Source organism: Pleurodeles waltl, chromosome 8 (assembly GCF_031143425.1).
Source record: "Pleurodeles waltl isolate 20211129_DDA chromosome 8, aPleWal1.hap1.20221129, whole genome shotgun sequence".
NCBI lineage: Eukaryota > Metazoa > Chordata > Amphibia > Caudata > Salamandridae > Pleurodeles > Pleurodeles waltl.
Window position 1 is genome coordinate 437,700,285 of NC_090447.1, and position 22,105 is coordinate 437,722,389.

Consider the following 22,105-nt stretch of genomic DNA (forward strand, 5'->3'; position numbering starts at 1 on the left):
AGAGCACTTCAGCTAGTGGAGCTGCCCACCCCCAGACAAAGCCCCATTGTTGGTGGCAAGTCCAGCGGGAACATTAGGGAAAATGGGGAGGAGTGACCACCCCAGCCAGGACCATCCCTGTGTGTGTACAACAAATGCTTTGCACTATCCTCTAATAAGTCTAACTGCTTGACCACACTACCACAAAAAAGAGCATTAGTATTATCTACTTTAGCCTCTGTTAAGCCTCTGGGGAACCCCTGGAGTCTGTGCACAGTACATTTCACTTTGATGTAGTATATAGAGAGCCAACTTCCTACAGCATGCAACACAATCTCCTCCCTACTGGGCTCTGCTTAACTCTTTTTAACATTTCTTCTACTTTTGCTGGAAAATCTGAGAGACTGGAACTTCTGTGCTGAGGGTTCTAGAGGGTGCTGTTGCCTGATTGGCTGGATTTTGGGTCTTTTCTAATGAAGCAAATAAGCTATAAAGTGAGAGCACTTTAACAGTGTTTTCTGTGGAAAGTTTTTTCATACTGCTATATTTGGGTCTGACGATGGGGATGATCCAAGCATGCGAGTCTATGAACAATACCAATACTGGAGAACTGTAGTTACAGGTAAGTAACTTGTTTCCTTGTGTTTTAAAAATATCACTTTTAATAAATACTTCTCCCTACAGAGGTATGACATGATTTGCTAAGGTAAAGCCTTCATTGTGTTAAGAAAATATGCTTTTTTTATTTTGAAGACATCTTAATATATTCAAACATTATGTTTTTTGCATTATTAACATGCCAAATATTGTCATGGCCTGCCTTGTACTCAGGCTCTTAGAACCAGAACTGACTATTAGCTCAGCTCTCCCTGTTAATTTGTTGGCTCATCCACTTCTACTCATAATACGCCCATCGGACTTTAGTTCTGTGCAAGGACTTTTACTGCACTTACAGTACAAAAAAACATTATTTTCAACATGAAGGAGTACCACTAGAAAGTTAACTCTGTCTTTGCAACTTGTGGAGGTACAGTGGAATAAAAGGAAAAATAAAGGAAAAAGAACTTAGCTTTGAACTAGTTGAGCACAGGAGCGTAGCTTGGTCGGTAAGATTTTGTGGGGGGTTTGGGGCCGTGAGCTTCAGATTTTCCAACAATTGCTCTGGCATAAAATGTCAAAATACATTATACCAGTGGCTCCCAACCTTTTGACTTCTGTGGACCCCCACGTTATCATTACTGGAATCCGGGGCCCCTCACCAAATCATTATTGAAATCCAGAGAACCCCCACTGAATCATTACTGAAAGATGGGGACTTAATCTGTTAATTTTATTTCATTTTCTAAGTAGTCACGTACGCCCTAAGGGACTTCGCGGACCATAGGTTGGGAACCACTGTATTATACAACAAGGGCACATGAGAGGAGCTAAATGGGCAGCGAAAAGGGAGACGACTGTGGATTGGTAGGGGTACTAAATGAGCGAAAACACAATATTTTGTAAAATAACCAACATTTTTGGACTTTTAAAGAAGAGAGAGAGGGAGAGAGTGTTTGTGCGTTTTTGTCTGTGTTGTAAAAATTCCATGTGAAATCAGACAGACACCTCACCATACTCGACTGAAAGCACCCGTACCCAACAATTTTCCAGAATATACATTTATTAGGGGGGTGTAACACCCCAAATATCCCCCCCCCCCCCAAGCTATGTCCCTGGTTGAGCATTGACTTGGTTCTGTATTATTTTAGTTAATTTTGTTAATGTGCTGTCTTAGTGTTTTTCATAGTTTGTTTTTTCTCCTGTGCCCATTCAGTTGTTTGTACTGGCACTGCTGTCTTCTTGCTGCATGATTCACTTTTTATTCCATTTGGATCCCCTGCCTGCACCTAAGATTATCAGCAACATTATCTGGTATGCTTTTTTCATACATTCTGTATAGTTACTGGATTTTACTTATTCATGTTGACCAAAATGGCAGCAGCCAGTATGTCCCAATCCCAGCCTTTCCTAAATGGGTTAGGAGAACCTCGTTTTCCATGGAAGCTTTGGGTTAAATGTTTTGAGTTGTACCTAATTCTAGTCTGTGGGGAGAAGTTGTCCCATCTGAGAAAACAGTACGTTTTATTACTCAGCTTGGGGTAAAAGAATGTAAAGTGTATGAAAATCTCCCTGAACCAGTTGAGAAGTAGGGAGCAGAGGAACCAAGAGATGTATTTGGAGCTACATTTAAAAAAATCAGATGATCGTTTTGATGGGAAGATCAATGTGACTAACGTTAGAGCTACAACATTGTTTGGGAGAATGCAAACAAAAAGTATTGTTACATTATCTTGGTAAATGTAACACTTGTCAGTTTGGTGGACTCAGTGAGTCCCTTATTAGGGTCCAGTTTGTCAGACATACAAATAATCCTTGCTTCCAGAAAAGGTTACTACGAAAAACCCATAGCTGAAGGAAGCAATAGTGATAACTGTGGGGCTCAAGCACACAGCAGATAGTGGGAAGAAAATTAAGATGTCAGCGAAACAACAGATTTGCACAGTAAAACTAGATGCCAAGAGTGTAGATATTTGCTGCATTGCAGACAAAGTATCCCCAAGTAATCCCAAGCCTATTTCTGGAGTTTCCAACTTTAAATATTTTCGATGTGATAATGTAGACTATCTAGCAAACAGTTCAGCTTTTTCAGCAAGAACCTGTGTGTGTGTGTGTGTGTGTGTGAAATGTGGGAAGAAGGGGCATTTCTACAGCGCATGCTGAAAAGTCCAAGCCAAGCATGTAAACACTATCAAATGCATAGAAGAAAGCGGCGAAGGAGATGGTTTTCAAAAGACAAGACAAAGACAAGGGAAAAGACCTGGACCTCCTATTGGTACAGTAACTCTAAATTGGAGTACTGTTAGTGTCTTGTTGCTGGTTTGTGTTCCCCCTACTCCACGATTGACAAAGAAATGTTTGAGGAAATCTTTTTGAGAAACAAATGGATATTCTTGATTCTCCTGACACTCAGCTAGAGTGGCTAAAATATACCATAATAGCACAAATAATTGAGAAAATGTAATGATATGGATGGCTTCCACCTATTGTTTTAGGTATCAAGACAGGCAGGGTTGTGTTGTTTTGAGAAACCTGAGTGCCAGGATATGGGAGGACAGTCATCTCCTGTCTAACAGTGCTAAAATATTAAGTACCATGAGGGGAGTCTCATGCTTTAGCATTTTAAATCTAATCTTGGGTTACTAGAAGGTACCCTTACATGCAAATTCAAGTGCCCACCTCTTGTTTATAACTTTTTTAGGAGCCTTTATATTCCGGAGAATGCCTTCCGGGTTGGCTCTCATGGCCTCTTTTCCAGAGCATTATGCAGAAGGTCTACCCAACATCTCTTTCAGGATGATATTCAAAACTGTGATTGTGACATGGAACAATACAGCCAACTTTTTGGACAGGTTGAGGAACCTAGTGCTAAAGGTCATAAAAAGAAGTGCCAAATAGATGTTTAATCCATAACCTACTTGGGGCACTCACCCTTTCTAAGGATGGAGTGACACCGGATGCTGACCTAGTAAAGACAGCAAAGGAAGCACCTTCTGCTGAAATCAAAGAGAGCTCAGTTCCTTCCTGGCTTTATAGGAATACTCTTTAAAAAAAAAAAAAAACATTGTATTTCCCATGGTCCCAGAAAGATTTTGAGAGAATCAAAGAAATCTGAGAGGCCATCACACTAGGAAATGTTCACGCAGCCAGACACACTGATCTCACTAATGCAAGTAGTAAGGGTCTAGGCTTGACCCTATTGCAGTTAGCTGAAGGAAAGGAAAGGTTAATCACTTTTGCCTCAAAGACTTTGAAGTGGGCCAATAAGAACTAAACAGCGGTGGAAAGAGAAGCACTGGCATGCTACTGCACTATATGCCACTTCAAATTTAATCTCTGGGGCATCACTTTTGTTGTGCACACAAACCCTTAGTTTTCACTTTTACCAGCAAGAGATTAAAGCACACTCCCCATCCCCACCCCCTCCATGTGGCTAGGTGGTCTCTCAGTCTAGAATTCTTTATCTTTTTAGTTTAAGATAGAGTGCCTACTTGGGCTTAGGAACCTAGCATCTGTGATACATTTAATGATGTTGATGAAGCAGTGCTATCACTTGTGCAAAAAGGGATCAACGAGGAGGAAATGGAAAATGGTGATTCTACTGACAATATGATTACAGCTGTGCAAAACAAAATGTACCAGATGCCATCCGACCTTTTAGGTATGTAAGACATGAAATTAACCTTACAGGTAGGGAATTGTTTCACTGCAGAGCGTTTGTACTTCCTGGAGCATTAAGAATCAAAATTGGAGAATTAGCCCATGAGGGAAACCTAGGAAGGAGCTTTACAAAAACAAAGACTGAAGAGGCAGTGTTGGTTGCAAGTATGGATTATTAGATTGAACGGAAACCAAATCCTGCATAGCATGGGCAGCCTGTGCCAAAGAAAATGTTGCCCAGATTTCCTCCCTACCTTTCATATTTGTCTCTAACAAATCTTGGAGTGAGGTGGCAGTGGACGTCGCTGAACCTTTGAGTGGGGTTGGGATTGAAGAGACTGTTGTTCTGGTGCTAGTTGATCATTGCACAGGATGGGCAGTAAACATGTTGATCTCCCAAGCCATGATGATGTCTTGACAAATTTCCTAATGGATGTATGTGCTGATGAAGAGATTCTGGAAGAGTTGATCATCAATAGTGGGGTCCATTCAACATCCGATAGCTTGTGAAGGCCTTCCCACTAGAAATGTTGGTAAGACACCCCAGACTTGATTAATACTATCTGGGAGTAAGTGGCCTGGTACACAATATAGCCAGGATGGTCAAAATGTGTTGGCAGTTGGATCATGTGAATAGAATGCCTGGAAATCTTTTTGTCTTTACAGGTGATCTGGGCCTATCGCACTGCTTCCAATTCCATCACTGTGGTTTCCCTTTTATCCCCCTAAATGCTACGAACACAGGCAGCAAGTTCATTCCATCCTGGCTTGACAGTGAGGCGACTACTGAGCCAGACAGGCCCTACCTAAGTGAAAGAGGGAAGGTGAATCAGAGCAAAGGTGTTGCATACTGCAACCAGTTTAAAGTGTGTAAAAAAAAAAGTGGAGTTGATGTCTGAGTTACAAAACAAGGGCTCTTCTATAATAAATCTTTTAAGTTTTCTTAACTATTCACAATTGTTTGAAGTGAAGAAAAGTGTGAGAAAATTGAATAATGGCTAATTGTGGGGAAATGGCAAATTGTGTAGTTTTATAGCAATCGCCAGAGTCATCATTGGTAAGAACGAACTGGGTTCCAAAGATAATGTTGTCTAAAGAGCAGGATGTCTGAAAAGGACCCCAACTGGCAACAAGACTTCTATAGAAAGTGTTTGCCAAACTTGTATTTTGTCTGGCCTGAATTCTGTGAACTTTGCATATTTCTATTTGCATAGGGTACCTTAGGATGATTATATGTCATACTATTTTTATATTTTACCTTTCTCTGGGGGGCTTGTTATATCCTCCCATTGTCATCATGCCCACATATTCTCCCAGTCCTGCCCAGCCATTTTCCTTTTTCCTTTTTCCTTTTCCCCCATTATGTTCTGCCTGCCTACCTCAGTGTTCCTTACAACGTTCTGCCTCCAAAATTCTGTCACAGTTAGTTGAAGAGGTTGTGGAGACGGTTAGTGTCTGATAGTACTATTTCTCTTGAGAAGAAAAGGTTAATAACCGTTGCTGGGGAAGTCTTCATTATAACAGTTGCCTTGAACTATGTTGCCTTCCTTTAATAATATGGCCAAAGGTGTGTGAGGAAATATGATACTTGAGAATTGGTTCAGATGAAAAGACCAATAGAGATATAATTATGTACCTAACCTTAAAAAAAGAGAAATAGAGAAGACCATGTGAAAAATCTCTCTCAAAATAAAATAATCTGAGGAAGGTAATAACTAAAATATTTGCCCTTTTTCATTTTCAGAACTTCCACATTTACACACCTGAGCCCATTTTACTTAAAACCTAAACCAAAGCTGGAAGTAAAACTGTTGCAATAATTGCTTCAACTATTTTAGTTGTTGAATGTGGACAGGGTGCTGTCGGGCCTCCAAGGCTCCATTCAGTTCTGGAATAGACTCCCTCTCTTCCTGATTGGTCGAACCGCTATTGCAAAGATGGTCTTCCTTCCATATTCCCTTTTCCCACTGAGAGAAGAGTTTTTTTTAGGAAGCTGGATAGCGCAGAGTGAACTAGCGACACTCAAGAGAGACCTTGTGGAGGGTGGACTAGCCATACCGAGTGTGAGGTGTTATTACTATGCTGCACACCTACAGCACACTGGCAGATGGCTCCACACACTAAAGCAACTGGGAGAGCTGTCTGTTTGGGGCTGAGGATGCTGGCCTATCTCTACCACAGTTATTGGTGGGGGGGGAGGAGTGGGGGGTCTGACACTCCAGCCCCATACCTTATAAAGACTACAGCAGATGGGTGCTGGGGGAATGGGTGGTGAAGATGGTTCTATGGCATACCCCATACACCAGGGGACTCAGATTGTGCAACCTGACACCCTTTAGAAATATTAGGAATATAGATAGATGCTTGTCCATGGAACATTGGAGAGTGGGATGATGCCAGGTTGCAGGGATATATACCCAGGGGAAATGTTTATTTCATTTCAGGAAGCTCAGGACACATTTGAGGTTGGTCTAGCGCATTTTTTTTGTACTATGTTAAACTAGAAAGCGTCTCAAGGGAGATTTGGCTGGATGGCCCTGCGGAGTATTGGACGGGCCGCTTAGTTGGGGAGATGGGCAACATCTGATCTCTGTTTTACAGAGCGCTCAGGGGTGACATGACTCATAAACAATTTGTGTCACGGGCAGCCGTGGAACGGGAAATGGGCATATCCATCCCTGACTTGGTTTGGACAAGAGCGGCTGGATTGGTGCGCACAATATCATGCAACAATAGGTTTAAATTGCTCCACTTCCACTTCCTTCACTGCATGTGTGTAACACCATAAACACTAAATAAGATAGAGCCCACTAGAGGTGCGAAATATGAGTGTTGTGGGGAGGTGGGTGCGTCTTTTCTGCACTTGGCTTGGGAGTGTATGCAGGTGCAGGAGTTTTGGAAGTTGGTTCTTTCCCGCACAGAACGGGGTACGGGGCTTCTGATCCCAAGGACTCCCCAGGTCTCTCTTTGGGTAGTCTAATCAGATGCAAGGGTCATAAAATACAGTATAAGCTTGCACAGCTGGCCCTGTTGCTGGCGAAACACTGAGTAGCCATTGGTTGGCTCGGTAGAAAGGCACCATCTTTTGACCTGTGGTTGATGGATCTGTAGGAGTAGGAAGGGGCAGAGGAACAGCAGATGAAACAGGCACGCACAGACGAAAGGGCTGCGGAGGAGATTTCTCAGTGGGCCCAATTGCTAATTAAGTTCCTGGAGGCTGGTGACTGGGCCTCTAAATCCAGCAGAGATTCGAGCAGTGATGGAGAAGATCCATCACTATAGTTGAGACGTCTTGAGACAACAGATTATCATTGGATTGGTTAAGGTTGTGGTTCCTAATTACTGGCCCGCCTTACCTGATGTCCTGTAGGCCAGTGTTTTGCCTACAATTTCGAAAGTGTGCATGCAGTCACTACCTTTTGACGTATCTTATTCAGACTGTCACTGTGAACAAAATGTAATTCAGGAGAATATGTGTATGGTACACAATCTAGCACTGTATATTGTATTTGTTGTTATTAAACACTAATAAAATAAAGTTTAAAAAAATATGTTTTAGTTGTCTGAAGAACTTAAATTCTTAGTGTTTCATGACCTCAAATCTCGTCCTGTACGTACAGATTCACGGGTTGTGCACTTAGTTTACTCTGGGTGCAACAGGATGAAATGCTGGCTTTTATGTTTTATGCTCAATCTTGTATTCCTGTTTTTCGTCTAATTATCCATTATGTATGGTATTGTTTCTAGGCCTGCCTCGATCCCGTAGCCAAACCTGCCTGCCTGAACTTCTGAGATTTCTGGGACAAAATGTCCAAGCACGGAAGAACAAGAACGTCGACATTCTTTGGCAAGCTGCTGAGGTATTAGAATTCTTCTGAACTTATTTTAGTATGTCACTTTCTGTTTGTGTCAAGAGGGACAAATATTAGCACTTCATACTCCAGTTTACTTTAAAAAAAAAAAAAAAAAAAATCCCCTTCACCATTCTGTCTAAACTGTTGAACTCGCAGTAGTCCTGCTTTGTATTATTCTCGTTATTTCCTTACCTTACTGGTTTAGTACAGATACAAGTAGATGTTGGAGGACGCAAATTATTATATTTTTACATTTTTATTTTCTTGACGCTAAAACATGGTAGTCTTTGAAATACAATGGTTGCTACAATAAACCCTGCTCAAAGCATTTAGTTCAGTTTACAGTACTGACCATCTTTTAGACTACATGTTATAACTTCAGAGTTTGAGTAAACAGCATTGTTTGGAGTAGCTTGTAGAACAGGTGCATGAGTGGTTATTCAGTCTAGTCTTTATTGCTGGGAATTCTGGTTAGGGGCTGGATTCAAGTTGTTTAACAAATTTGAAGCATCTGGTTCCATGAGACGTTGGGCTTTGTTGGTCTGGACAATATGTGGATAGGCAAAGCCTTGGGGGTTGTCAGCCACTATTTTGGAACCTTAGTCTAAACAAGGTAAGACAAATAATCATCTAATTGTAAACTGAATTTAGAGAAGTAAAATCTCGATGTTTTCTAGGAAAAGAATTGGAGTAGGAGGGTTCCAATATCATGAGCTATCCAGTTTCAACATACGAGTTGAAGCCTTGAAGACAAATGTCTTTCTTTTGTTAGTTTGGGAAAGTGCAGTTTTATTGGAAGAGATTTTGAAATGTGAGGAATGCCAATTACAATTTCATACTGTTTGTGCAGAGGTCCAGCTTTACCATCATCAAAACATTTACATAGCAGTGCAATCTGTGACTGGGTATCAGACTGGTTAAATGTGACTACCAAGAGGTGTAGCTGGCCAGGAGCCAACGCTTGTCTGTACTTTCAGCTCAAGGTTCTTCTGTGGTGCCTGGTGCTGTGGAGTTCTGGAGTCCCAAAAGATCAGTCATGGGAAAATACCACGTTTGGCCTACATTGTTCGGGTTGGAGCTGTTCTAGAGACCTTGAGCATTTATCTCAGGACCTAGCAGTGATGACCTAGTCCTGACTGCCTCCCATACACTATGAGTTGGGGTTTAGTCTGTTCAGGAGAGGGTGAGGCAGAGGGACCTGAAACATTTGCAGATTAATGGAGTAAAAGAGCCTCTGAAAAACGCTCTGGTGCTTGGGCAAATACCCCAGGTGATGGAGGATGAACAGCATAGTGTGTGGGGCTAGTTATAGACATTCAATTGCCTGCCTCTGTGGATGGGGTGGGGCCTTCCACTTCCAGTCTCGAGTGCACCTTGATGCAGGCCCAGTAGAGGTGGCTGGAACATGTTCCTCACTGCTCTGACATCATGAAGCAGATTTTTGTATTTTTACAGCAGTGGCTATCATACACTAGCTTCTCATAATGTTTACAATCTACAATATGTGGAAGAAGTACACAAGAAAGATTTTTCAAGCTGTGAGTCCTAACCAGGACACCTGCTGACAACTTCAGGATGAAGTAGAGAAAAGGCTTTGATGCTTGCAAGGTGGGTGCCAGACGGAAAGGTTTCTTACATCCAGGTACAATATTTCTGGTGGATACTATACCTTACATTATTGTTCTAGACTTTGCTTCCTGTAGCTTCCCTTACGAATGTTTCTCAAAGCAGTATCCACCTGGAGGCAGGAGTGAGTGCAATTAATCAAAAAATCATGCAACACAGCCCAAGCAAAGTATCTGTCACTCTGCCTCTGAGCTGTCAGGCAGTGATGGTTCTTGAACATATACAACGTAAAACAAGTGGTTGCCTGGCAAGTATCATCTAACTGGGTGCCCTTGGTCAGGGCAGTAGAAGCTACCTTTGCCCTTGTAGAAAGTGCATGAATGGCAATTGAAAGTTCTTTCTTGGTCAAGGTATAACAGATCTTGATGCAAAGAGTGACTCATTACGAAAAGGTGTGCTGGGTCATCACTTTATCCTTCCTAGGCTCGGCAAAACTAACAAACAGCTGGTCACCCACCCAATACTTTCCCACCTGAATTATGTAGTGGGAGACCGCTCCTCTTGGGTCCAGTCTGTGGAACTGCGTCTCCTCCTTGGGAGGATGAGGAGGCCGTTAGGAAATGTGAACTATATGGGTCAGATTACTATACTGGCAGTGGGTACTCAGTCCCAACAGCAATGGAGTTCCCTCCTATAGGAAGCTGGCCTGGTGTGTGGTGAGCACCTATGGTGTTATCACTCTATACCAGGTCCATGTATCCCTTTATTGGTGAGTTGTAGTCAGTGTCTAAGAAGCCAGGCTCTCTAGAGGTAGCTGTGGATGAGCAACCAAAACTTATCTTGGAGACATGCAAAGCTTATGCAGTACCACCGTAGTCACACAGCACTCACACACGAAAGAACCACACAGTGTTACAAAAATAAAGGTACTTTATTTTGGTGGCACAAACACTAAAATACTATATAGGCAATACCCCAGCTGGAGGTAAGTAAAACACACTATTATATGTACAATAGCAGTCAGGAATTTGCATAAAATGCAATAGAAAACTGAAAGCCACAGATAATTCTAATGGCAGGGGGGTCAAACCATAAACTTACAAAGTGGAATGCGAAAGTCGGGCCCCCACCCAAGGAAGTGGAATCGGTAGAGGGGAGCTGGAGGAACAAGGAAACCCACAAGGTAAGTATTAGAGTGCCCCCCAGCGACCAGGAGAAGAGAGGTAAGTACCTGGTTCTCCCCAAACCCACCAAAAGGACTTCAGAAGAGGATAATGCAAGACTCAGACAAGACTGCAAGAAACCAAACGTGGATCCTCAAAGAGGAAGACCTGGAAAAGAAGGGGACCAAGTTCAGTTCACGTTGGAGAGTCCGGTGGTGGCAGGACTACCCACATGTCTGCGGATGCAGGACCAGGTAGACGGTGGACGAAGACAGTGAACAATGCAGCCCTGGAGCAGCTGAAGAGTTCCTGGAGTGATGCAGACGACGTCCCTTGCCAGTAGAAGGACAGTCAGTGGTGTGGAAAAACCACCAGTAACCCTAACCCCAATAACCAGTTGACTGACCACTAATTTGGCTCCCGAGTAGCGTGCTACTTGCAGCAAAGTGCTTCGATGTCTCGTCAGGGGTAGTAAGCGATATACAAATACAATTTATTATTATTATTATTTTAACAAACCTTGGCAAATGCAAATGTCGTGGTTGAAGAAATGCAGAGCTGCTGGGGACCAGCAAGGTCCAGGGGGACTCGACCTGTGGAGGGGAGTCCGGGTGACCCTCAGCAGTGAGGAAAGTCACAGGAAGAGAAGGCAGCCCCCACAGGCAGCAAACACAGGAGTCGAGGTGAGGCACACGTAGCACACCTTAGAAGGAGTCCCATGTCGCAGAAGAAGCAGTCAGAGGGCTGTGCGTCGCAGGGAAGAGTGCTTGGGCTACACGTAGCCCGAAGATCCCGTGGAGGAGATGTCAACAAGCCTTGGTAGCTGCAAGAGATGCGGTGCACGGTGGTACTGTCCTGCATTAAGAGGCAAGGGCTTACCATCTCCTAAGTTGGCAAGCAGTAGAGTGGACCAAGGGGACCACTCCAAACACCCACATGTGATGCAAGATCCACGCAGCTCCTTCTTGCTTCTTGGTGCAGACTGAAGACTTTCCGCCCTCAGAGCATGCATAGCCGGGGAAATGTTGCAGTTTCTGGAAGGAGACGAGGAAATAATGTTGCAGAGCAGAGTCATCGCTGTAGCTGCGGATTGAAGGTTCCTGTGAAGTCCAGTTGCGGTTCCAGTGGCCAGAGGTCAAAGTAAACAATGCAGAGGTGTCCTGCTGGAATCTTGCACGTTGAATCTGAGGACTCACCCAAGAGGAAGACCCTAAAAAGCCCTGGATGGGGAATTGGTCACCCAGTAAGGTGACCACCTATCAGGAGGGAACTGTGATGTCACCTGCCTAACCTGGCCACTCAGATGCTCCCAGGGGCCTCTGTCCACCTTGGATTCAAGATGGCAGAATCGAGTGCCCACCTGGAGGAGCTCTGGGCACCACCACTAGGGTGGTGATGGACAGGGGAGTGGTTACTCCCCTTTCCATTGTCCAGTTTCGCACCAGAGCAGGGATTGGAGGTCCTTGAACCGATGCAGACTGGTTTATGCAAGGAGGACACCAAATGTGCCCTACAAAGCATACCAGTGGCTTGGGGAGGCTACCCCTCCGAAGCTATGTAACACCTATTTCCAAAGGGAGAGGATGTTGCCTCCCCCTCCCAAAGGAAATCCTTTGTTCTGCCTTCCTGGGCTTCAGCTGGTCAAGCAGCAGGAGGGCAGAAACCCGTCTGTAGGATGGCAGCAGCGTGGGCTTCCCAGGAAAACCCTGCAAACTGGGAGGAACAAAGCTGAGGGTCCTCTAAGGAGCGCTCAGAGTGCATGGAATCATACAACCAATACTGGCAACAGTTTTGGGGTATGATTCCAACATGTTTGATACCAAACATGCTCAGGTTCGGAGTTACCATTATGTAGCTGGACATACGTAAAATGGAGCTGGAGTTTGTGAGGGCACCTCTGCTCATGCAGGGGTACCCTCACACACAGGTACTTGCACCCTTCCCTCTGGAATAGGAGGGTCTGCCATGGGGTTGACTTGCAGTGACCTGGTGCAGTGACCTGCAGTGAAAGGGTGCATGCACCTTTTCACGCAGGATGCAGTGGCAGGCCTGCAAATACGTTATGCATGGGCTCCCATGAGTGGCATAATACATGCTGCTGCCCATAGGGGACCCCTGGTGCCCCAATACCCTGGGTGCCATATGCTAGGGACTTATATGGGGGCACCAGTATGCCACATGTGGGGGTATGATGTCCCAAACAACCATATTTAGAGGGAGAGAGCACAGTCACTGGGGCCCTGGTTAGCAGGATCCCAGTGAACACAGTCAAAACACACTGACAGCAGGCAAAAAGTGGGGGTAACCATTCTAAAAAAAGAGGCTACTTTCCTACACCTCCCTTCCAGTATACCGGTCCACCAGCCACATTTAACTGTGGTAGCCCTTAAGTTTGGCCATGGTGGAGACTGTTCTGCCTCTGCTGTGGCCAAACGTCTCTGACGGCCCTGGGGAGTAAGGGCTGTTGGAGAAATGGTTGTGTTCATCCAACCCAATTTAGGTGAGGGGACATGTAGTCATTTTTATTGTTTCTTTCCACCATGTAAAACAGTGAGGAACGGTAAAATCATTCTAATCCTTCCCTTGCCATGAGAGAAGCTTCCCATGGCGAGGGGAGCATTATTTTTTCCTTTTTCTACTGAAAAGAAAAATAGAATACGGTTAGCTGCAGGGCCGCGTCCTTCCGATGCAGTCCTGCATCAAACAGTACAAATCATTAACAGGAACCGCAGTGACAACGTTTCATGCAAGTGCCGTTATAAATTACCCCCTGCTTGGTGATCATTTATAACTTAGGTGGGCGGCCTCTCCACTATAGGTAATGTAGTAATTTACTCCATCCCTGTGGCAGAATAGCGTGAATCCCACCTTAATATAAATCAGGTTGTGAGTCCTACTGCAGAACTACATACAGCATTGATGGAAATGTATTCAGCAAGCTTTTCAAGAAACTCTCCACCATGGGCAATCTGAAAAAGGAAGACTAGTCAGGAAAGCACAATAAGGCAGACAATACAGTCATGTACCCTTTCACAGTAAACTACCAACTAATGCTGAGCGATTAAAAATGCAAAGCGGAGAACTTCTGGCAAACAAGTCTTGAAAGGTTTTCTGTCTGGAGCCTGGCACGAATAGATAGACTTGTTTCAGCGCCCAGTGTAAGCATAATTGATATGCTAAACGTAAAGGATCAGTAAAAGCTGCCTGAAAGCTTTTCCCCTACTTTAAGGGCTGAGGTGGTAGTGAGCGCACCTCAGAGAGCATGGTCAGAGATGGCATTTAAAGTGATGTTCATGCCAGTGCCACTGGCATCTTAGATCAAGTCAGTTTTCACAGAAGCTGATGACGGATGGAGCCTGTGAAGGTATGAAATCAGGGAGTGCCTGAGCCATCAAATTTGTTGGACCCCAAGAGAATGGCCCACCATTAGGAGCTGGACATTGCTCAGAAAATATCCAACATGGCTTCCTGAAATGCCTAAACCTGAGCCAAATTGTGCATGGAGTTTGAAACATCATTCTAAACTATTTAAGAACCAGATTTGGCTCAAAGGAATGAGAGGAAGAGAACGGAGTTGGGGGTGGCAAATGACTCTCCAGATGGTCCCACGATTAGGACTGTTTCTTCAGCAGTGAAGAAGGGGATTTCTATTTTTATGGTGTTATGTTTCATGCGAGAAAATCCTTTGAAGGGTTACTCCGTTTTCCCTCTCTCATGTAAGTCTCCTGAAAGGCACAGTTCAGAGTTCTCCCCATCGGCTGGAGTCAAACAAGAAGTTTCCACTCTCTGATGGCCCTTTTGTGCATGAAGTTACAGATTTGCATGTCGAGTTAATGTGATTAGAACCCAGGCACCGCTTGTAGATGTCATGGGAGTCAGACAGGGACATCTGCTTGCATCAACTTTGTCAACAGGGTTTGATCCCTGAAACCTTAGGAGCTGACATTTCACCTAGTGTGTAGAACAAGCTAGAAACTATCAATAATTTGGTGAAAAAATTAAAGAACAGCTCTAGATTGTCATTTATAGGGTAAGGGAAAACTGGCACCGTTGTGCCTGGTGGTGTCCTATGGAAATCTGTGTCACCATTTCCTGGTCAGGCAAAATTGTGACGAGAGTTGCATGTTGTTACCTGGCGGTACGAGAGATCTCTTGATTGAAAGATTTCTGGATCCAGTTTGGTGTCTGGGGATATTCTTAAGGTGAGGAATCTGCAGGAAGAAGTTTCCATCAGAAAGTGGCTTTTCATGAAGTGAACGTGTTGACTTCCAAGATGAGAAGTTCGGCCTGGGGAGGACACTGGAGGCAATGTGTTGATGATTATTGTGAAGATTAGAAAGGCGAGAGATGAGTGCAATCTACTAGAAAATTGTTGCATAGAAGTTCTATTGCATTTTCCTCTTTCTGGCATTAAGCCCTGAAATGCCAGCAAGAAGGAAAGCCTTACTAGCCATTCTAAGGTATTTAAATAGTTGGAATATAAAGGCCTCTCTCAGCTTTCCTTTAAGATATTTCTTTGGAAGTAAGAGTTTTGAGAGGGTTAAAAAGGATTGGCCTTTTTTTAGGTCTCTGCTACAGCAAGCATTAGCTGATGTTGGCCACCCTTTTTGTTTCAAAAATACAAAAAGTGGGCTTTGGGCCAGCCCCGTGTTCATGAATGGGTGGCTCTGTTATCTACCTAGGTTGTCTGCACATAATTCAGTAGCTTTTTCTCTGATTCTTCTTTTGTCCCACCTGGGACACCTATTTCTGTCTGAATGTGCAGATTAATTGACCTTCATCCACTGCGTGCTTTCAGGAAACTATATATATTTTTTTTCTATAAACACTCCATGGGAGTGCATATGCTTTCCCTGCTGTTTTCTGCTGCCTCCTTCACTTTGCCTCTCCCCACTTCCTCTCCATGTTGCTTTCTACTTCCCCCATTTTGTCCGTTCTTTTTTCAAATATTGCCTTCCACCTATCCTCTGTTGCTCCAAGCCCCTCCCTCCGAGCTGCTGCCCATCTATCCAACCCCTCTTCACACGCCGACCTTTCGGTTTGTTAAAATGTTAAAAATGCATTCAACGATAGCAACCAAGGATGCATATGCATCTACCAAGTTCATTACTGAATGTGTAAAATATTGCAAAATGCATTTAACGATGGCTATCGCGGTTGTGCATGCATCTGTGGTAACCATCTTTGCACGCATGTGTAATGTTTTATTGAACCAATTTGAATGGTTGACGTCAATGTTAACACAAACAAGCATTAGCAAAACAAATAGGTTACACTTCTGAGACTTATTTTCTTTGCCACTGCTTGTTGAGATAAGCTGAAGTGTTGCCATACTGTCTTATAGATTAAAGTTATGTTTTTTTATAACTTTTTTCTGTATGGAACCAGAAGCCACCCAGTCTCTTGGATGTTGTAAATTGAATCCCTGTCTTGGGGTTATTAGTCACAAAACTACTTCAGAATTCTTGGACATGATTTCTGTTGAAATCTGTAACAATTAGTGTTATATGTTTTCTACCAGAAGAAGGAGTTAAAAGAAGCCACATCTTAATGTGATACTCTCGCCAAAGGGCAGGTAAAAAAATAAACGAAGAGTTCCGCACTCATCTGTATTCAATGTTATGAGAGAGAATTTTCTTGTGTATCACATATCCTTGTGAGATGCCATATGTTTTAATATTTCACCAGTCAAATCTTCATAGAAAAATCTTTATTTATTCATGACGCTCATTGTCCATAAATATATTCATGTGATGATCAAACTAGCCATAGCCAAAGCGTTTCGTCCTCACTGACTTCTTCAGGGCTAGAACCATACAAAAAACATATATAACGTAAATACATACATATATAAATGTATATTACAAGACATTTACACCTAAAGTCTTTTTAATCCTTCTATTTACAATGTTCTAATGTTGCTATGGTAAAAAAAAATGCTTGTGTCTTGATTTTTTTCTGAAGTGCAGTGAAACCACCCACAGTTTAAATCTGGTTATAATTTAGTGTCACTGTTTCAGATTTCTTTATGGACTCCAGTAGTAATGACTCAGTCTTCCATCATCGTCGTCCCTCTCCAGTTTCTCGGGCATTCGGGTAAGTCCAGGCACAAAAAGTAAAGCAAGAAGTCAAAGTGTTCTTTGACTTCTCCTCGTCTATCGGCCAACGAGACAAGGGAGCATTGGCACTCTAGTCCTCCGAGGAACCTGCACCTGAAAGGACTTCACACCTGTCCGAGTTTCTGGGAGGCGGAGGACCCCTGCCCAACTTCAAGAAATTTATGAGGCTATTGGTGAACTTTTTGGGCAGCCTGATTCTGCTAGAATGCCTTCGGGCCCCTTCAAGTTCCACGTTGGCAGCTTCAGCCTCGGTGCCAAGGACCACCCATGGATCCAGTCCTGGATACAGTCCGGCATTGGTTGTACCACCCTGACCTTCCCCGATGCTAGTCCCGATGCTGGCTGCACCCCCATTCTTATTGCCAACTCTGACAGGAAACTTGCTAGCTATATATCGGATCCTGAGCCCCTTTCTTATGGGCTAGGTTACAGTGAGGAATGGGAGGGGTAGCTGGATTCTTTAGAATACCAGCTCCAAGACCCTGTGGACTGGAGTACAGTCTTGGGTGAGGTCAGCGGATTGGGTACTTCTCCATATACTGGCATGTTTTCTCCTCCTACCGTGGCTACAGAGGAGGGAGCTGTATAATCACTAAAGGTGTGGGGTAGTCGGAACTGAAGGTAAGACTAGGTCAGTCTTTTTTCAGTGGTATTAGTAAGGTCGCTTTAGATCCTCAGGTAGGGAAGTCATAGTTGGAAAATGTCCAAGCTAGGGGGTGCTGTGTTGTCCTACAGGGGGAAGGGGGATTTCCCTTGTGGACTAGGTGGTCTCACACACATAATAGTGTCTTGCTTCATCATATGACCACCTAGCCCCACCCAAGTGAGATGGTACTACTTGGGCGGACTCAACCTCTTGGTTAAAAGAACCAGAGGGAGTGCTGAAATTAAGCTGACTGGATAGTTATATTGATCCAGAAGGGGTGAATAATAAAATTACCAAACATGTCACCAGTAGCTACTGCTGGTTTTAATAGAGGTGCATGCTGGTAAGACTAAAACCAAGGGGGAAAGGCTCGTTGGAGAGTAATGTCTCTTGGAGTCTAAAAAGAAAGATGGATGACCAACATGTTTCTGCCCTCACTAGGTGCTGGTAGGTCAGGGGCATTCGTCAGGGTCGGAGCACACACAGTAAGTGGGGTGCTCAAGGTAAGAAATGTATGGCCTACCTGAACGGGTAGTTCACGGTGGGGTAGGCCTGTGGTAAATAATAATACATAAATAAATAAGCCACTATTTCTTCATGTAGGACAACACAGCACCCCCTAGCTTGGACATTTTCCAACTATGACTTCCCTACCTGAGGATCTAAAGCGACCTTACTAATACCACTGAAAAAAGACTGACCTAGTCTTACCTTCAGTTCCGACTACCCCACACCTTTAGTGATTATACAGTTTCTTTAGGGAGGCGGTGTGGGCTAGCAACACTAACAGTGCTCTCCTTTTGTGTACTTTTACAGAGGAGGGAGCATCTTATTCAGTGGTGGTGAGAAGAGCAGCTGAGGCCTTGGACCTTAACTTGCCTTCGGTGGTAGTCTGGACTAACCCCCTGACAGAGGTGCTGCAGCCTGGGGTTTACTCCTGAGCACCCATGCACCCCTTTAATGAAGCCCTTATGGTTGCCCTAATGGGTACATGGTCCAAACCCAGCACATAGGCTCCTGTGAACAAGACAATTGCCCACCACCATTGCCCTGCTCCGGAGGACCCAAGCTTTCTGACGCAACACCCCACCCCTGAGAACTTGGTCATCCAAGCCTCCACTTCCCAGGGCATGTTCCCTTCCGCACCCCCAGATAGGGAATCCAAAAGGCTGCATACACTTGGGAAGAAGATTTTTTTCTTCCACCAGCATAGCATTGCAGTCCGTAAACACTGCACGCCTTTTGGGCTGTTATTCCCACACACTGTGGGATATGGTTGCGCAAGTGCTGCCACAGGACCTGGAGGGGGCTGTACTCTCTCGGGCAGTTGCCAATGGGATAGACGCTGCAAAGTTCACCATCCGTCCATCCATTGTGGACTGGGCATGACCGACTCAATAGGCAGAGCGGTTTTGTTGCCAGTGGGCCTTAAGCGCCATTCCTGTTTGAAGATGTCTGGCTTTTCAGGGGATGTCCAGGCTACTTTAATGGACATGCCCTTTGAGGGTACCCATCTCTTGGGAGACAAGGCAGACCCGGCGTTCGAGCGCTTGAAGGATTCTTGTGCTACGGCCAGGTCCTTGGGCCTCGTGGTGGCCCCTCATCCCCCTCAGTCTGCCTTTCGCTCCTTTTGTGGCTGTAGAAGGGGTCTTCAACCACGTCCATTTCTGGCTAGCTGCCCAGCCTCTGCGTGGCCGAGGGTGTGAGATCCACCAACCTCATGGGTCATGGAGCCAGTGGTCTAGCCAAACAATGCCCCCCCCTCACAGCAGCCTCTAAGCCTGACTCCCCATGAATGGCCAGTCAGAGGCCACCACCTAATCCGCTGGCAATGCATCACGTCAGGTAGATTTTGCAGATAGTATGAGGGGGCTAATCCCTTCCCTTCAATGCTTCCCCTCTATTCATGCCACCATCATATGGTCAGATGATAGAGGATCACTTGTTCCTTCTCTGTGAGGAAGTTACAGCTCTCTTGGCCAAGGTAACCTTAGAGAGGGTGCCTGTGCCAGATGTAGGTTGTGGTTGCTATTCCCTCTACTTTCTGGTGTCCAAAAAGGACAAGGACCTTAACCTTATCCTAGACCTTCAATCCCTCAATCTCTTCCTCAAAATGGAGAAGTTCGAAATGCTCACTCTGGCTCAGGTTTTATATGCCCTGGACCCAGGAGGCTGAATGGTAACGTGGGACTTGTAGGACACTTATTTCCATATTCCCATCCTGCCTGCCCACAGACGTTACTTGCAGTTCACGGTAAGCAACAAGCACTTTCTGTTAACCCCCTTCCCCTTTGGCCTTACCAGCGCTTCTCGAGTGTTCAAAGAGGTGATGGCAGTGGTCACAGCTCATCTGTACAGATCAGGGGTTTCAGTCTTCCCCCATCTCAACGACTGGCTGTTGAAGGCAAGCATGCCCCAGGCTTTTGTCTCCCACCTCCATACTACGGTGGACCTCCTGCATTCGCTGGGGTTCACTATAAACGTGCCAAAGTCACACCTGACTCCCTCTCAGATGCCCCCTTTCATCGGAGCTGTTCTGGACACTGAGCAGTTTCTGGCTTATCCTCCCGAGCAGCAAGTCCAGGATATTTAGGCTATGATACAGATGTTTCAGCTTCTATCCTGAATTTTGGTAGAATGACTCTGAGGTTCCTGGGCCTTATGGCCTCCTGCATCCTGCTGGTGGCACATGCCACATGTTATATGCGGGCTGTGCAGTGGGACCTGAAGTTCCAGTGGGTGCAGCATCAGGGGAATCTCTCTGACAAAGTCCAGATTTCAGAGTGAACTGCCCAAGATCTGCATTGGTGGTTAACGAACCACGATTGGGCCAGAGTCAGTTCCCTCTCCATTCCCCAGCCAGATCTGACAGTAGTGACAGACGTGCCACTTCTGGGAAGGGGCGGCCATCTGGGAGAGGTGGAGATCAGAGGCATCTGGTCTCCGCAGGGTCTGGGCTCCACGTCCGCTCCGTGCGATCTGGATAGCATTGAAGGCATTTCTTCCCTCTGTCAAGGGGAAGATGGTGAAGGTGTTCACGGACACCACCATGTGGTACTGCAACAAACAGGGTGGGGTCCTGGACCCTTTGTGAGTAGGCTCTGCAACTGTGACATGGCTGGAAAAGCAGGGTCATCACTGGTGGTTCAACATAGGGCAAGCTCTCTGAATGCTACAGCAGACAAACTCAACCAGAAATGTCTACCGGATCACGAATGGCGTTTCCAGACTGAGGCGGCACAAGGATTCTTTCAGCAGTTGGGAGAGCATTGGTTAGATTTGTTTGCCTCTGCAGAGAACATGCAATGTCAGCACGTTTGCGCGTTGGAACTTCCTAGGCAGCAATTGCTCAGAGATGCTTTTCATCTCGATTGGAAGTCAGGCCTCTTGTATGCCTCTCCACCCATACCACTTGTGCCCAGAGTTCTCAAGAAGATCAAGAATGGCCTAATCAATCCTTGTGGTTCTGAACGAGGCACAGAGAGTCTATTATCCCAAGCTGCTTAGCATGTTGATCGCTCCTCCGATCAGACCGCCCCCTCGGGAGGATCTTCTGTTCTTTACACGAAAATGTCCACTCTCTGCCTTCTTGCGTGGAGATTGAGAGGCAACAGTTGACAGCTTTTGACCTTCTGCCTGAAGTCTGTAAGGTAATCTTGGCAGCCATCAAAACAGTATATGCCTGTCATTGGAAGAAATTTGTGGCATGGTTCACAGACAAGTCTGTTGAGCCCCTTCCTGCCCCTCTCTCTGAGGTTATTTTGTTTTTCCTTTCTTTTGCACAGCAGGGCTCTACTATGGGCACTCTCAAAAGTTATTTGTCTGCTATTTCTGCCTTTTTGAGGTGCCTGATCAACATTCTTTGTTCCTTAAAGGGCTTACACATATGTTTCCTCCATCCCCATTCATTATGCCCCAATGGGATTTGAATTTGGTTTCAATATTTCTGATGTGCACTCTTTTCAAACCTCTCCACAAATGTCCTTGCAGGCTTCTCAGTTTAAAAACAGCCTTTCTTGCGGCCATTACATCTTCCCACAAGGTGAGTGAGCTGCAGGCATTGTCAAAACCAACAGATGATGAACATAATGCTGAACAAATCAAACATTCACCCCTAGTCACTGATCTGGGTTAAATCCATTGTTTTTTTGCCTGCTATGCCATTCCAGTTTGGACCCCGCCATATGCAAATCAGACTTGATCCTGCTCCACATGGGAACAGTCCACATGGTTCCCTTGTTCACTGCGCCACTGGATTCAAGATAGCCTGGATGATAAGGGGTGATACCCTGAAACCGGTCCCAGGTTGCTTGTTTCCGGTCCAGGGAGGACCCAGCCTGGCAGTTCGGGCTAGACTATTCCAATGGGGAGCAAGGTCAAGGACTAAGATAACTATAACTCATGCCCTCACCATGCACTACTAATTACCCCAGACATTACAGCAAACATAACATGACAACTTTTATAACGTCATTATAAATATCAGTGAAACATTAGCAGTCAAATTATTGAAGAAAAAAA

The 22,105-nt window shown here is 44.9% G+C and overlaps 1 protein-coding gene across 37 annotated transcripts in view; it reads left to right on the plus strand.

Annotated features, from left to right (window-relative positions):
- Positions 1–22,105, plus strand: part of INPP4A (inositol polyphosphate-4-phosphatase type I A) — a 997,999-nt gene that overhangs the window by 893,344 nt on the left and 82,550 nt on the right. For all 37 annotated transcript variants that reach the window (XM_069204338.1, XM_069204341.1, XM_069204354.1 and 34 more), the window contains one exon: positions 7,984–8,096. In XM_069204338.1, coding sequence (XP_069060439.1) covers positions 7,984–8,096 — 113 coding nt within the window. The remainder of the gene's footprint in view (positions 1–7,983; positions 8,097–22,105) is intronic.